A 14,879-nucleotide genomic window follows, 5' to 3' on the forward strand; every position below is an offset into this window, starting at 1 on the left:
AGCTCAACCTTCCCACCAAAGACCTGACTTTTGCCACCTAAAGCCAACTTATGAAGGGTATTGGACCCTCCCAATGCTGTGAACCACGGGGAAGAAGATCCAGATGCAGAAACTGCTCCTCCTCCTGTCTCTGTGCAGTGCTAGTGCAGGTCAGCCTCAGCCAGGAGCAGATGTGCAGCTTCCACTCCTCCAGTCTGCAGCTGCAGAAACGCTTCTCTTTGCAAAGGCTCAACCCACAGTGTCCTCCACAGTAAGAAAAACCCTCCTAAACCATGTATCCATCTTTGCACACAGCAGTTTTCACCAGGAATTCACTGCACTTTGTTCTTGTGAATCACAAAGGGGTGGACAATGCATTAAGCCAACTTTTGGCCCTCAGAAAATATTCTTGTAGCTCTGGCCTAGAGAGAACCATTTTGCTTCCCTGTGCCATCCATTTTGCAGGAACACCCCTGTGGATGGCTCATTACCAGCCCAGGAGTGGCAGAGGAGTGTCTGAACTCCCCAGTGGCAACAGCTGATAATTTTGTTTATTTAACCAGGATTAGTTTGTGAAGTGACAGAGCTGAAAAGGCCACAGACAAGCAACTCACACTCAATACAGCTGGAAGGTTTTTTGTTATCACCACATAAATACTGCCCAGGACTTATTTAAAAACAAACTATTTGCAAGCCTTACTTGGTAGCATAATCCCATTTATAATTAAATAGGAAGGGAGCTTTGTTTGGTTTGGTTTCAGAAATAAGCTACTGTATTAAAAACCCCAGGCAGATATTTAGGTGCATTTGCCCATGTTCTTGCACATCCACAGCAGACAAAGCAAAAGAAACAAGTCTCCTTGCTTTGGAAGAATGGGTTTAACATGGATATATTGATATCACTACCCTGGAAATCCATAGTTTGCTGCTGCTTTGCACTTCACATTTGCTCCCATTCACTGCCTTACCTGGAGCTGAATTTTTGGTCCTGCTCTCATATTCCTACTGAAATGTTTGCCAGGAATACTGGTTGAGGTCTCTTTGCAGGACGCCCTACAAGGTGCCTGGTGCAGCTGGGGCATCCCAGTGGTACAGCCATGCCTGGGGACACACACAGACCAAAAAGCCTCACAGCTCCACCAGGAGATCCCAAAAACCCCATTTATATGCAGATAGTAACAAGCATATCAAACCTTTGCAACTAATTAAAACCTGACAGCTTTCTCCAAAGGGCTGTTTACAAGCTAAGGGATGTAATGACAAATCACCAAGCTGGTTTCCAATAAAGCAGGAAAATTTTAATCATTTGTTCTAAACAGTTGCAGAAAGATGCATCTGCTGTGACATTTTCACTTGAGTCTGTTGATCCTACATTTGAAGCTCGAGGGTATTGCACTGCCACCAGATCTCTCCACACTGCTGCTAAAATATCAACTTTAATATTTATGAAATATTTCTAGGTGGAGATTATGTCTCTGAAGCAAAGACTAGCATGGTTCAGTTATTGAGTACCTTTACATTTTCCAGTTAAAAATTTTAACATTCTTTCCAGACTGAGTGTTCATGCCAGGCTAAATGGAGCATTCCTTATTTTTACAGACAGCAACATTTCATTTATTAGTTTTTGCATTAGCATTGCACTAGGGCTGTGCTTTCCCAAGACTTTGTGATCTTGGTGCAAGTTAAAAGGTAACACGTGGTTCTGCAAGGTAACAAACAGATAATACTAGAAATTGATAGGCAGTATCAACACCTTAGCATCATTTCAAGTGCCTCCAAAATGACTTTGTCATCCAACCAATTTTTAAATGTTGTGCCAGCTGCTGCAAAAATGCCATTTGTCAGATTCAGGTGAGGTTTATGCCGAGTGACAGGGCGTGGGGGTTTGTGACAGGACCTGCTGTGCCAGCTGCACCCTCAGCTCATCAGCATCATTAGCTGGGAAAGCAGGAATGAGACATCCCTGTCCTGGACCATTGGGCAGCACCACTGCTCATACCAAAAGGGGCAAAGAAAAAAAACAAATTGTGCACATACACAGGTTTATCCAAAAGCAGCAGCAGCATTTAAAGCACAGCTTTACCAATAATTTCTAGTGCTTTCAGGAACTCAAATAGCATGTATTTAATTCAGCAGGGCCTACCTTTTCAAATTTAAATGTCAAGCTTTAAAATTACAGTTGTAAGATGCCTCTGTGCTTCTTGAAATATGGAATTTCTTATTACAGGCTTTGCACTGCAAACTTTGGCAAACAAAAAAAAGATGAAGGCTTTATAAATACAACAAAGAAAAGTATAAAACCAAGCAGCTCAGAAAGCTCACTGAAACAGTCGGCAAGCAGGGACAAAAATAAAATTAATTTTTTTCTGGAAATGTTTCATTGTGAAAGCCTTGGAAACAACCCTGTGATTTCTGCCATGGCCTGAATGTTAGTAAATAGTGATTTCAATGAGCTGGCCAGACAGAGCTAAGTTATACAGTGAATGAATGCTGCTGAAAAGGTCCCATCTCCCCAAGCACTAGAGGCTGTGAATAAAGTCACCAATTTGGGCCACTGGAGGGTCCAAGGAAAAGCCCCCTCACTCTCAGGGCCCACAGCATTTAAACCACTTCCATTTCCACCTGAGCACTGGCCAAACATCACACAAAGAAATTCATCTTAACCTTCCTTAATAAAGTAAAACTCAACCTAGACAAAATGTTTATGCAACTCAATCATTATTATGAAAAAAAAAAAGAAAGCAGTTATGTAAAAGAACAAACACATTTGGGGCGGATGTTTGTGGCTGTCGCTGTTATCCCCAAGGTGAGTGGGAAGAAGGTGAGCTGCGTGCACATTCCATTTTTATTTCTTTTTGGCAGAAATAGAACACTGCTTCGACACAATTTACATTTTCTAATTTAGCACCAAGGTTGTTGAAGGGAAAGCAGCATGCATTTCTATCAGCAGACAGAAATAACAGCAGCGTTTGAGGCAGAATGGAGACATTCTGAGCAGGGTGACAGAGGGCAGCGGGTGTGCTGCTGTCCTGTGCCAGCCCTGCACACAGCTGGCTGCTCCAGGGCATGGACTGAGAGCACAGAGGGGAAAGAACCCAGATCATCTGCCATGTCACACAGGCAGTCTGATCAGGGTGCTACAAACACAGCATCAATGTCCCTGCACGATTGTCAGTGCCACTGACTCCCGGTCAGGGCCATGGAGCGCACAGCAGCAGAGGCAAACACCGCAGCCCAGGGAGCTCTGGCAACTCAAATGGGCTTGCACATCCTCATTGCCCCCCAAAACCACCTGACTTTCAGTTAAACAATGATTTAGACGTCCCTTGCTAGTTTTCCTTTTAGCTCCTGAGCCCCTAGTTCAGGAAATGCTGCTTTCCTGGATGTGTTAGAAGCCAGCAAACCTTCCACAGCAGCTTTTGCATTACAACTGAGATAGGTCCAAAACCATCTCGCTCGAGCATTTCAAGAAAAGCCACCAAATACAGACAGGCTGGTGCTGATATTAAAATAGCAGTTGGAGCCTTGGCAAACTTCTGACATTCAAGCATCTGAATTATTTTTCTCTGTAAAGCTCGCTTGTTAAAGTGAGAAAACTTGGGGCGGGGGAGCCACGAGATTTTTTAAAATTGGGGATTACTCTCTAAACACATCTTGGCATGAGAGTGATTCTATCATTCATAATTTCATCTCCTACAGGTTTCACAGTATATGTTATTTAAAGGAATTCATTTCCTGCTGAATGATTTATGAGGGAAAACAGGATGCTAAGGGAAAACATACTGATCAAATGCATCAGAAGTTTTCAATATGAGCATTTACCATGGAGTTATTTCCTTCTCCCTGTCAACTAATCCTGATATTTCTTCTCACTAGTAAAAACACGTATAGTTGCTTAAGATTTCAGTTTCCATAGAAACTGTTATTGGCTAAAGTAAATACAAGAGGGAAAAAAGTGTGACTTCCCTAGTCCTGTGAACATGTTTGCAGCTGCCAAATTTTCAGCACCTGACCATTCATTTCTCAGTATTTACTGGTGCCTGACATTTTTAGCTGCAGCTCCCTTTAAGGAGCACGGGCACTCTTTTGAGAGGCACTTCCATGCTTTGCAGAAGGCATGTGAATATTCATAGCTATTCCTATGCCTCCTAGTACAAAAGCACATTTTGTGTTATTTGATTTTGCAGACCTTGTCACTGAACTTTACAAGGGAAAAGATGCCTCAGATGGCACATCAAACCAAAGCCCGAAAGGGTCTTACCAGGTAATGTGCAAATAAAGGGAAATAAAACATTGCTTCATCACATCTAATGATTTTCTCCTGCTCCCAAAATTCCTCTTGCTCCCTTTCCTACATGATTCTAATACAAACTTCAAAAGCAAAGTCCTGATAATCATTTTATAATTCCCTCACTTCTTCATAAATGTCATTTTACTTTGAATGGAGGCACTTCTTCCTAACATACACAATTAATGTGTCTTTTCTTGTTCCCATCAGAACATGATTTTTCCTCGTGTAGAGCTCTGCTGCAGTGCTCTGTGCTGCCTGAGATTCTGCCTTCCTACCAAGGAACCATCCTTTGCATGTATATTGCATTGAGATGGAAAACTCTGTTACCATTTCTGAAAATAGCAGCTGAAGACAGAAGGAGCCATCCCTGACAATGTGCAAAAAGAAAGAGATGCTGGAGCTTCTCAGGATCTCAGGGTCATTTCAGTAGACTGCTTTTCATCCCCTGAGCATCAAGTGCCTAAAAACTCCCTTCTACATGGTTAGAAACCCCAGTTCCTGCCCTCCCTGCAACAGCCCTGCTCAGGGGCAGCCACACATCCACTGCAGCACCCAAAAATGTGTTCTCAGCTCCTGGCTGGTGCCACATTGATGTGAGGACTGCAGGGTGAGAGCTGCACTTCTGTGCCTGCAGGGGAACCTTTGAGGCTAAACATTGAGGGGATGGAGAAAGCAACCAGACCAGCTGGATGAGAGACCAGGAAGATGCAAAAACCATGCAAGAACCACCACAAAACATATGGGACTGGATTTAGGGGAAAATGCTATGAATATCAACCAAAAAAAAGAGAAACAGTAAAACCCTTTGTGCTTCTCATTCCTTTTTCAGAAATTAGGAATACTCATGGCCGTGCACTGAATGCAGCATGAGAAGAGACTGAGTTTTGGAAACCAGGACTGCCTACAGTCCTCTAAAATAATTTCTTGCTGGTGGCCTTGTGTGACAGCACACCTCACACATTCTGATAACTAACTGTGGGTGAAGCTAACAACACTGAAACTTAGCTTACTATAAAAGTAAAAAGGAATTACTCTTTATTTAATGAGAAAATCAAGGCTTATTTAAAAAGACACTTATTTCTATCAAAAAGCAGCAGTAGATCAGAAATACACCAAATGAGGTTTAAAGATTCCTGTTTGTAATGACAACCCATGGGTGAAATCTACCCTTAGAATTCTGAACAGAGATTAAAAAATCTGCATCAACTGGCAGAAGTCACCTAATATAAAAATTGTACAAAATCATGGGCAGAAGGAGGGCTGGTGGGGTGATGTAGAGAAAGTCACCTCAGTCTCTTGGTTTACAGTAAAAGCAGGGGGTGCTCCCAGCTGGAAGCAGAGCTGTGGAAAAGAGCCCCTGAAAAGCTTTGGTGAGTGCCCTCCATTCCCAGAGCTCTGCAGCCGAAATCCCAGGGGTTTTACTGAAACCTGTGTGCAATCCCTGCTGCTGCCACCTGCCTTGGAGGCAAGCCTTGTAAAGCTGAGCTTCAGCTGCTCTTCAGTGACACACGGGGGGCTCTGCTCCTGTGCCCAGCCCCAGCCCAGGGTCACAGCACAGCTGGCACCACTGGCCCCAAAGCAGCTTTAGCTCACACCATCTGCAAGATGCCATCAAGAGCCAGCCCAGGGGCTGTTTAGCTGCTGCCCACACACAAATCAATGACAAAAGGCAGCTCATTCACACAGGTGGTGCATTTCACCACCCTGAGAGCCGGGATTTTCTCCTACCCTTCGTTTAATGCCACTGCTGTCAGAGCTGAAACGTGCTCTAACAAAACCAGCCTTTATGTAACCCAATAAATAAAAGTCACCAAGGCAATAGCTGTGCATAAATTTTAGCTAAAAACATTTTGTTAGAAGAACATGAACGTCCTCTGTAAAGCAGGTAGCATTTTAAAATAATGTTCTAGACATTGTTAATACTTTATTGCTATTCATCATAGAACCATTAATCATGGTGAACTCATTTGGTATTAATGTGGATGTCATAAAGTACTTCTGTTGCATTTCAATTATAACTCAGCCTTTAAAATGCTGCCAGCACTACATGGAGAGCTTTGAAAGCCAGATATGAATAGTCTGTTCAGAGATAACTACAACTGCTTTCTGGCAGGGAAAAACAACCTTTTCCATTCCTCATGGCCCTCAGGGGGCTGAGCAGTCCCTGGGGCTGTGCCTGGGCCCCGGGCTCCAAGGAAGAGAGGTCATCCAGACCCAGGAATATTCCTCCCCCAGGATGAGAGTGGGGGAAACATTCTTTTGGTCTGTTCAATCAGGGCTAAGCAGCAGCAAGGCCAAACTTTCCAGGCCCTGGGAGATTTCATTTTTTTCCTATCACTCTTGGGATTCCCTGAGGCACTCTCTTGCTTCCAGAGCTGAGTGCTTGGGCTTTTCCTCTCATGTGCTGTGTCTGCCCCAACAAAAACACCAGAGAGAGCTTGTATCTACAGCCCACTGTCTGTAGAGACTGGAAATGAGTGCACGATCCATCAGGGCAAACCCAAAGGGAGCTGATATCCCGACCTCTCTGACAGCAATTTAAAAAACAAACCCAAATCCTGTTCCTTGGCCTCAGGAGGCACTGAAAGAGCAAAATCACCAGCACAAAATACAACATGGACTCAAACAAATATCAGCTCCCTGCCACCAGGGAAGCCAAGAACTTGTCTAAGTGTACCTTGACAAACCAGGATTTTTGCTCCTGTGCTGCCAGCAGAGCTTCCAGACGGATTTTACACACAGAATCCAGAGACAACAACAATCCCAACACTTCTCAACAGAAACAGTGTTAAACAAAGAAAAGGCAAAACACTTCTCTTTAGCTGCAGGAAGGTTTTTTTCTTCTTTTCAATTCTTGCATATAATTCCCATTCTTTTTTATCCAGGTCATCAATGTAACAAGAAAGCACACAGCAAGAATTCCTACCTTGGGAGCTCTGGCATGTTTTCCACATCTGGCATCTTTGACAAGGCTGATATCCAGCAGCTCAGTCTCCTAGAAGGAAAAATTGCAAAACAAGCAATTATTACATGATTCAAGAAGCCTTGTTGTGTTATCAGTGTCCCACTTCCCACATCTGTTAGTGCAAATGGAGATCAGCTTCTAGGAGAGCTCAGGTGCACCCAGGCAATTCCAACAGCAGCACTGTGCAGCTCTCCTAGGATATATAGGTTACACAGAAGCCATGAGAGTCAAGCTGATTTCCTGCATTGCTAAACAGCAGCTGCTGTGCTTTTGGTTTAATCCTTTTAATACAATTTTAGCATTTTGATGCTTGTCACAGTGTGACAAAAGGCAGTGTCACAAACAGAAAACCCTGCCTCTGCAATAGAAAACCTGCTTTATTATTGCCAGAACACTTTGAAAAGTGCTCATAAACCCCAAGAAGTGTTTTATCTGTAATGATAACCAAGTTCAACAATTTTAGTGACTGCTACTCAGTAAGACACATGCAGCTTCTGACAGGCATTTCATAGCTTGTGTGCTGCTCTTGGGTTATGGGATATACAACAAAGCTGGCACATCATGACAGCTTCTGTTGGGCACATTCTTGCCCTCCCTTACACACAAGGGGAGGCAACATGAAGAATGCCCTTTGCCTGATTTGAGCATTAGGAAGGAGGATGGATGCTGGAGCAGTGTGATTCCCAGTCTGAAACACCCCAGCAGGAGTGTGACCACACTGCAGGGAGAGCCACACCACTGCCAAGCATTTCAGCTTCCAGAGCAGTAACTGCACTGCTGGGCAGGGAACTCGAACTCTTGGTGCTGGACAAAGCCATTACTCCTTTTCTTTTCAATTCCAAGGAGAAAAGGAGAAAAAAATTGATGGACATGTTCTTTTGCCAAGGGTTACTTGGGATCCTGATTTGCTTTTTGTTTTAAGGAGCCCACTCCTGCTCAGCTCTTGCAGAGCTTTGTTTTCTACTAAGACAAACTGCACCAACAAATTTTCACGTGACTGCACATTCACCACATTTCCCTCTTGCCCCCCTTCTCTTCTAGTACTTGCTGAGCTCCATGAACACTTTCCCCCCTCTTCATGGAGCCTGTTTAGAGGAAACCTGCGCTTTTGAGATGTTTTTTTTTACTCTCACTTGCCTGAAAGAGGACAAGAGTATCAAAACTTGCAGAGATTAGAAAGAAGCAGGGAGATAAAAGGTGGAAATAACCCAAACTCCACCAATACTCAGGGCATATGGACACAAGCACTCTTCTGACAGTGCAGGCGAAACTTTAAATAAAAACAATTCACAATTAAGTGCACTGGAGGGCTTTGAGTCCTTTCAACTTTGAGGTAATCCATATGGCCATTAAGATCCTGGCAGGAATGAAAACTATGGCAGAGCTACCTGAGTTCATCATACTCAGAGCAAGAACTCTGGTGGGAAACAGGAATTACATTTACAACACCCAATAATACCCACACACCGAAGTGGTCTCAAGCCCATGGGGAAATGTTCCACAGAAGCTCCAGGCACATGCAGATCATCAAAATCAAATTTCCCCAACTGAAAGGACTAAGAAGCACTAAAAATAAAGGCTTTAGCAGCAAACACATGAGGGAAATTAAGTATGCTGAAGAAAAATGGATCTTACAGATCACAGAGATGCTGAGCCACACAGTGTGAATTTCAAAAGGTTTTTTTTTTTTATTTGTCTGGTATTTTGGTTGTTTAAAAAGAGAAGAACAACTAACTGAATTAGTAATTTAGTCACTTACAAAACTGCAACTAGACCTCCCTAACACAAACAGACCCTTTTAAGTGGAATAGCACACATGAAAAACAGACACAAAAAAAGGAAAAGGCAATGACCAGCACTCCCAAGGACCTGAACAGCCCTGCCCAGGTCTGCATCCTCCCAGATGGAGGAGGATGAGCAGGCACAGGGCTGGTTTGGAGTTTTGACTACTGCTTTCAAGCTGCTGGCATGCCACCAAGCCATGTGCAGAAAATGTGACCACCTGAGGATCCAAGAACTGACCAGGCAGTCTAAGAGTAAGGGAAATGTGAATTTTGTGGGGCTACTTGGCTCAGCCCAGCTGCCAGGGCTGTGGGAAAGGCTGATCCCTGAACATGCACCTCATGGCCTTCCTGCCCTGTTACCTCTCTGGCAGACAACACAGGGTTTGTAATCCTATCCCCAGAATCCTTTCCATCCCTATTTGGCAACATCATTTAATATAAATAGATGAGAGCAGGACCTGCATCCATGGAAGTGCCTCTGCAAGCAGCGCTCAGCCGGGGCTTGGATAAATCAAAATTCATAATGGGCCATTTCTTAGTACTTTGGTTCAAAGAAACCTCCTGGAATTCCCTCACCCCAGGCACTTGCTTTCATCTTTCAAACAGCTAATTAAGAGGGCAGAGATCAGCTTCCTTGCAAGTCAGAGGAAATACAATTTCCTATTTCCCTATTGCAAAACGCAGGGGGATTTTTGTACAAGGAAAATACACTTGAGCAGTGGCCAAAGAAATGCCCCATTTCCTGTGCAGCAGAACAGCCCAAGCCCTCCTCCACCTAAATAAACAGGAGTTTTGTTAATGACTTCCTCCAGCCAGGCTTGGAAACACACTCTGTGTTGCAGGGGGCATGGAAGCCATAGCACATGGGGGGAAAGAAAAATGCAAATCCTCTAAACAGAGAAAAGTTGGACTTGCAGATTCCTCCAGTCATTGCTGCTGGGACTTAACCCTGCAATAGAGTAACATCTCTTAATGCAAGTGGTAGATCCCTCCAATCATTCATAACATAAAAAATCTGGAGTGAAGCAGTTACTAATCCTACCATGTTTGTTTTCAATTAGCAGCCGAGACAGAGGAGCATTCAGAGAGGGCTGCATTGTGCAATCTCACTTTTATGGCTGAGCACACACTCACAAAAGCAATGGATTGTGCAACCCTCAGTGTCTGCCTGAGCACTTGTAATTAGGCCCATCTGAATTTAATAGAATAACACCAATTTATACCAGCTGAGGATCTGGCTCACTTCTATTTTAACCTGCCCAAAATGATGCCTGCTGACTGAGTCATGGTGCCTTGGGAACGTGCTTGTGACACAAGCCCAGCCACAGAGCAGGAATTCTCCTGGATACCACTGGAGAGCCAGCAGCAGGGAGGGCTGAGGGCAGGATCAACTACAGAACCTCCCAGAACTGTGTCAAGGAGACCCAGCAAGAGCAGGGCTAGTCCAGAGAGCCAACTGCTTTCTAGACATCCCTCACAAAATAACTGCACTCTTCTGCAGGCACTCATTGTGGCTCAGGAGTGGTGTATTGCTCTGACCTCAACTGCTCAGCCTCTGTTTGCATGTCCCCTCTGGCTGGATGTTCTTTTTTTGCCAGTGTATGGCACAGCTCTCAGCCAGTGCCACTCAGGGAGAAGGTCTAACCATTTAAACTCTGTAAACTCATTTTCCACTTAGCTGGAAAACCTGGGGCCTCACAGTTTCAAATCTGAAGAAGAAACTGTGTGCCTGAAAGCCAATCTAATTCTTCTGACTATTACCAGTCAGTCTACTAGAAGACACAAGACTGCCTTCAAAGTTTGGTCCATGCACTGCTAGCAAAATAAACTTTGGAAAACTAAGCTGGTTTTCTAAACAAGCACCTTTTATTGCTACTGGATGGCAACATCTGGTCAAAGTTTTCAAAGGGGCAAAGCCAATTTGCTGAGACAAACTTCAAACAGAGAGTCAAACAACACTTTCTATTGGGAATAGCTAATCAAAATGAAATACTGCTTTAATATTGAAAGTCTCTGTTATATCATTCTCTGAACATGAAAGCACTGAATATCTCTGGAAGAAAAAAATGTATGCAGTTCTGTGCTATATTTATTTAATTCAACATTTTAAAAATGACATTTTAAATAAAATCACATGACCACCGTCCGAACAATATGTCAGAAAGAAAACATTACGAACAATACCTGAATCTGATGAGGAGCAATTACAGAATCAAAACACCATTTTGGCTGGAAAAGACCTCTGAGATCACTGAGTCCAACCTTTGACCAAATACCACCATGGCACCACATGCTCTGTTCCAGTCCTTCCCTAAGCACCTGCAGGGATGGTGACTCCATCACCTCCCTGGGCAGCCCACTGCAGTGTCTGACCACCCTTGTGTGAAGAATTTGCAAGTTACAAAGGAATTCCAAGCTATGCTAAAGAACTGCCTTAGGTAAATAGGTATAGAAATGTATCCATTTACAGCCACTTAGGGAACACACCTCACTCGGGTCTCAGGGGTTTGGACAGTGATCCATCAGCCACACTCTGATTAACTCTAGGATGAATTTCTCCACAATGGGATTGAACATCTAATGCCAGTTCCAAAAGGGTGCTGGCAGAGCTAGGGGGTGTCATGTATCAGTCCCCTGCTCAGAACATACCTATTTTTCCTTATTATCAATGAGAATAAATTGAATGAAACACAGCAATTTGTCTCCTCATCCCAAAGGAAAACTGTGGAGGACTGGTGAAAGTGATTTCACAGAAACCGGCACCGACAGCTCCAAGTAGGAACAGCACGGCTGTCAATGACTGTAATTGGAGCTGTGCTTCCCCAAAAGTGCCATTATAGAATTCATCAGCTGCATCCCACCAGAGAGAGAGACAGTCCCTGAAGAAGCTGTCTCCATGCCTCCTCCTGGCAGCACACAATTCAATTATGGGGCATCAGAACGATGGGCTGTGTCAATACAGCAGCAGCAGAGCAGCACGTACACCTCCCATCAACAGGAGAACTCTCCCCAACAGCACCAAACTCTTGGGCTGCACAGTTGTCCTTCACAAGCTCAAAGTACTTTGTTACCTTCCCAACACGCTTCTCAAAGAAAAAAATGAAAAATTATGTTATTAATGCTAAACTTGCCAATCTGCCCAAAGCAACCAGACCTCCTTCTAGCTCCTTGCAGTTGATGGATAAAGCAGCAAGGCACTCAAATGATGGAACAGAGGTTCTTACTCCTAGAGTAGCCACTGACATCTCAAGGATCAATTAAACACACGAAATTTCAACTTGGTTAAAGTGGCTTCTGAATTCTCTGTGTTCTAAACATCTATTACAAAATCCAAAGCCCAAAACAAATCCACCGCCCTGGCACATGGAATGAAAATTTGGGTGAGAGGCACAGCTGTTCACGAGGGGAATCACAGCAAACACTGCTGCCTCCACTGCTCCACTCAGAATCCAAGCTTTGCGGGCTTTTCCTTTTGGGCCAGCGAGCACTGGCAGAAAATCCCCACAGCCTCATCCACGTCAGGCCCGTTCCAATGCCCACATTCCAGGGAATTTCCAAAGCCCCAGAGAGGAGGGTCCAGCAGAGGGGAGTTTCTGTCAGCAGCAGCTCCCCAAGGAGTTGGGGAGCACTGCTGCCATTTGCTCTGTGCTGCAGTGGCAGGGGACATCCCCCGAGGCAGGAAGTGACAGAACTGGGAGAAAGGACAGAGATGTGCTCCTCTTACACAGAACAGCAGCTTGGAAAACAAGAAGGGATGGCTTTAAACCCTGCTTGGACCACATGGCTCCCTAGGTCTGGATGAGCCCTTCTGAACAATGGCAGAACCACGGGGCTTGGTATCACAGAGAATGGAAATTCTTCAAAAAATCACTTGAACAGAATGAGAACAGAAGATTTCTTACTACCCAAAATATATTATCTGTAAATTTGAACTTGTGATAATCTTTACTTGGTGGTCACCAATTCTTAATTCCAAAAGACTTGGGGGCCTCAGCAAGGCAAGAACCAGCATTTATTGTTTGACTCAACTGCTCTGGGAATGAGCTCTAAACACCTGGAAAGGTTTCCTGGCACTTTAGGAAGAACTTCCAAGCAGAGTTGCATGCCATCCCTCCTGCAAGGCCCCATAGGAAGCATTCCTCTGGAAAAACAAGCCCAAACTGAAAAGTTTTGGCTATCTTAATAAAACAGAGTCTCTCAATGTATCCCTGGAGTTGTAAGAACAGCAATATTGTCTCGTATAGGGAAAATGATCTGTGGTTCATATAAAGCATAAAACATTGAGCTATTAGGACAAAAATGAGAGGGAATTTTCATGCTAAGTGCCCTTTTAATAATGAAAGCGAAACAATTCTTCTGCAGCTATGCATAGAGCTCTTTGCTGCTTCATCAAAGGAAAATTTCATTTACTTGGATTTACAGATGCTGTGGCTGAGCAGCCTAGAAACGGGCACAGAGATTTAACAATACAAATCTGAGTGCAAAGAAACAGGAAGAACACAGTAAAGATTTGCTGCCTGCCTTCATCCCAGCAAACTGGCCATCACAAACAGGCAAAGGACACAGGGAAGACTCAGCATGCTCTCCTCAGCCATCATCCCAGGTGTTAGAACAGTGGAAAAAGAGGAAATTGCCAGACCAGGTAAAACTTCAGCCATTCATCGGGCTCAGCCAACTGATGCTGCAGTTCAGTCCAAAGTCACCAGTGCTGATGGGGCATAAGCTCAGCATGGTATATAAAAGCACTTCCCCCTCAGTCAGTGTGTCAGTACATACTCCAAAAAACCAAGCCACAATCCTTAACCTCACAGCCTAAACACACGAGACAATCAGTGAATGAAAGGAGCAATGGCTCTGTGAAGGGATCCCCCAGCAGGACAGAGGAAAGCAATGGCAAAGCTGGAGATGTACCCCCTATCCTAAGCCCGCATCCTTCATGAACATGCCACCTCCTTATCCCACTGCTGCCTGTGCCAGTGCTCTCCCTTTACAGGAAAGGCTCCACCACAGGAACACTCAACCCCAGAAGCTTCTCATCCCAACAACCTGGGTTTGTTGCAGCCTGCAGTGGGAATTGTATGGACAGGAACACCTTGAATGTAGCTGGTTGGAACTGGTTTGGATCTGCTAAAATTGCTCTCACACCACTGCCCATCCCACTCACACAGGCAGGGAACAACAGGAGAAAAAGGAGAATTCATGAAGTGCAGCCATATGCAAAAATGAAAAGAGCTGGAGGAGGACCTGCTCCAGAAGAAAGTACAAAAGCACCTTGTAGGCAGCCCTCATAATGGTACTTGACTGATTTTTATTCACATAACTGAGAATAACCTGGCAAGTTGTAGCTTTAGAGTCACAGGGAAGAGTACAGTGAATTGAAGTTTAAGCAGTATATTTAAAAAAACCAAAAAAGAGCAATATTTCTACTAAGAAACTTTTCCTTTCAAATCACAACTCAAAACATGTATGATTATGATGATTAAATGCCTGCCCAAGAGGGAATCTATATTTTGGGGGTGAAGTTCTCATGCCATTATTTCACACTGACAGGGGATTACAGACCACACAGAGATTATGGTTTTTCCTTTGAAGCAAGTAAAATGTGTTATTTTCAACAGAGTGCCCCAAACAGTGAACAGCAGGAGCAGAGGCTTTCACCCACATGAAAAACCACTGCACAACTCTTGCTCTATCACACCTGACAGTGTGAAAATCTGTCCATCAACAAAAGGTTTTTCCAAGACTGAATGAGATTCAAGGCTTTTGAACTTTAGAAAAGCCCTTTTTTAATGCATGCAGCATAAGTTGGAGGCATCTAAACAGATATCAACAAATGAATGGCTCTGGCTGTTTGATTTTA

The 14,879-nt window shown here is 44.0% G+C and overlaps 1 protein-coding gene across 4 annotated transcripts in view; it reads right to left on the minus strand.

The window, feature by feature from the left end:
• Window positions 1-14,879, minus strand: part of PLCB1 (phospholipase C beta 1) — a 327,045-nt gene that overhangs the window by 229,774 nt on the left and 82,392 nt on the right. For all 4 annotated transcript variants that reach the window (XM_071439887.1, XM_071439801.1, XM_071440055.1 and 1 more), the window contains exon 3: window positions 7,197-7,265. In XM_071439887.1, coding sequence (XP_071295988.1) covers window positions 7,197-7,265 — 69 coding nt within the window. The remainder of the gene's footprint in view (window positions 1-7,196; window positions 7,266-14,879) is intronic.

This window comes from Agelaius tricolor, unplaced genomic scaffold (genome assembly GCF_023055355.1).
Source record: "Agelaius tricolor isolate 1412-34295 unplaced genomic scaffold, bAgeTri1.0.p SCAF_1, whole genome shotgun sequence".
NCBI lineage: Eukaryota > Metazoa > Chordata > Aves > Passeriformes > Icteridae > Agelaius > Agelaius tricolor.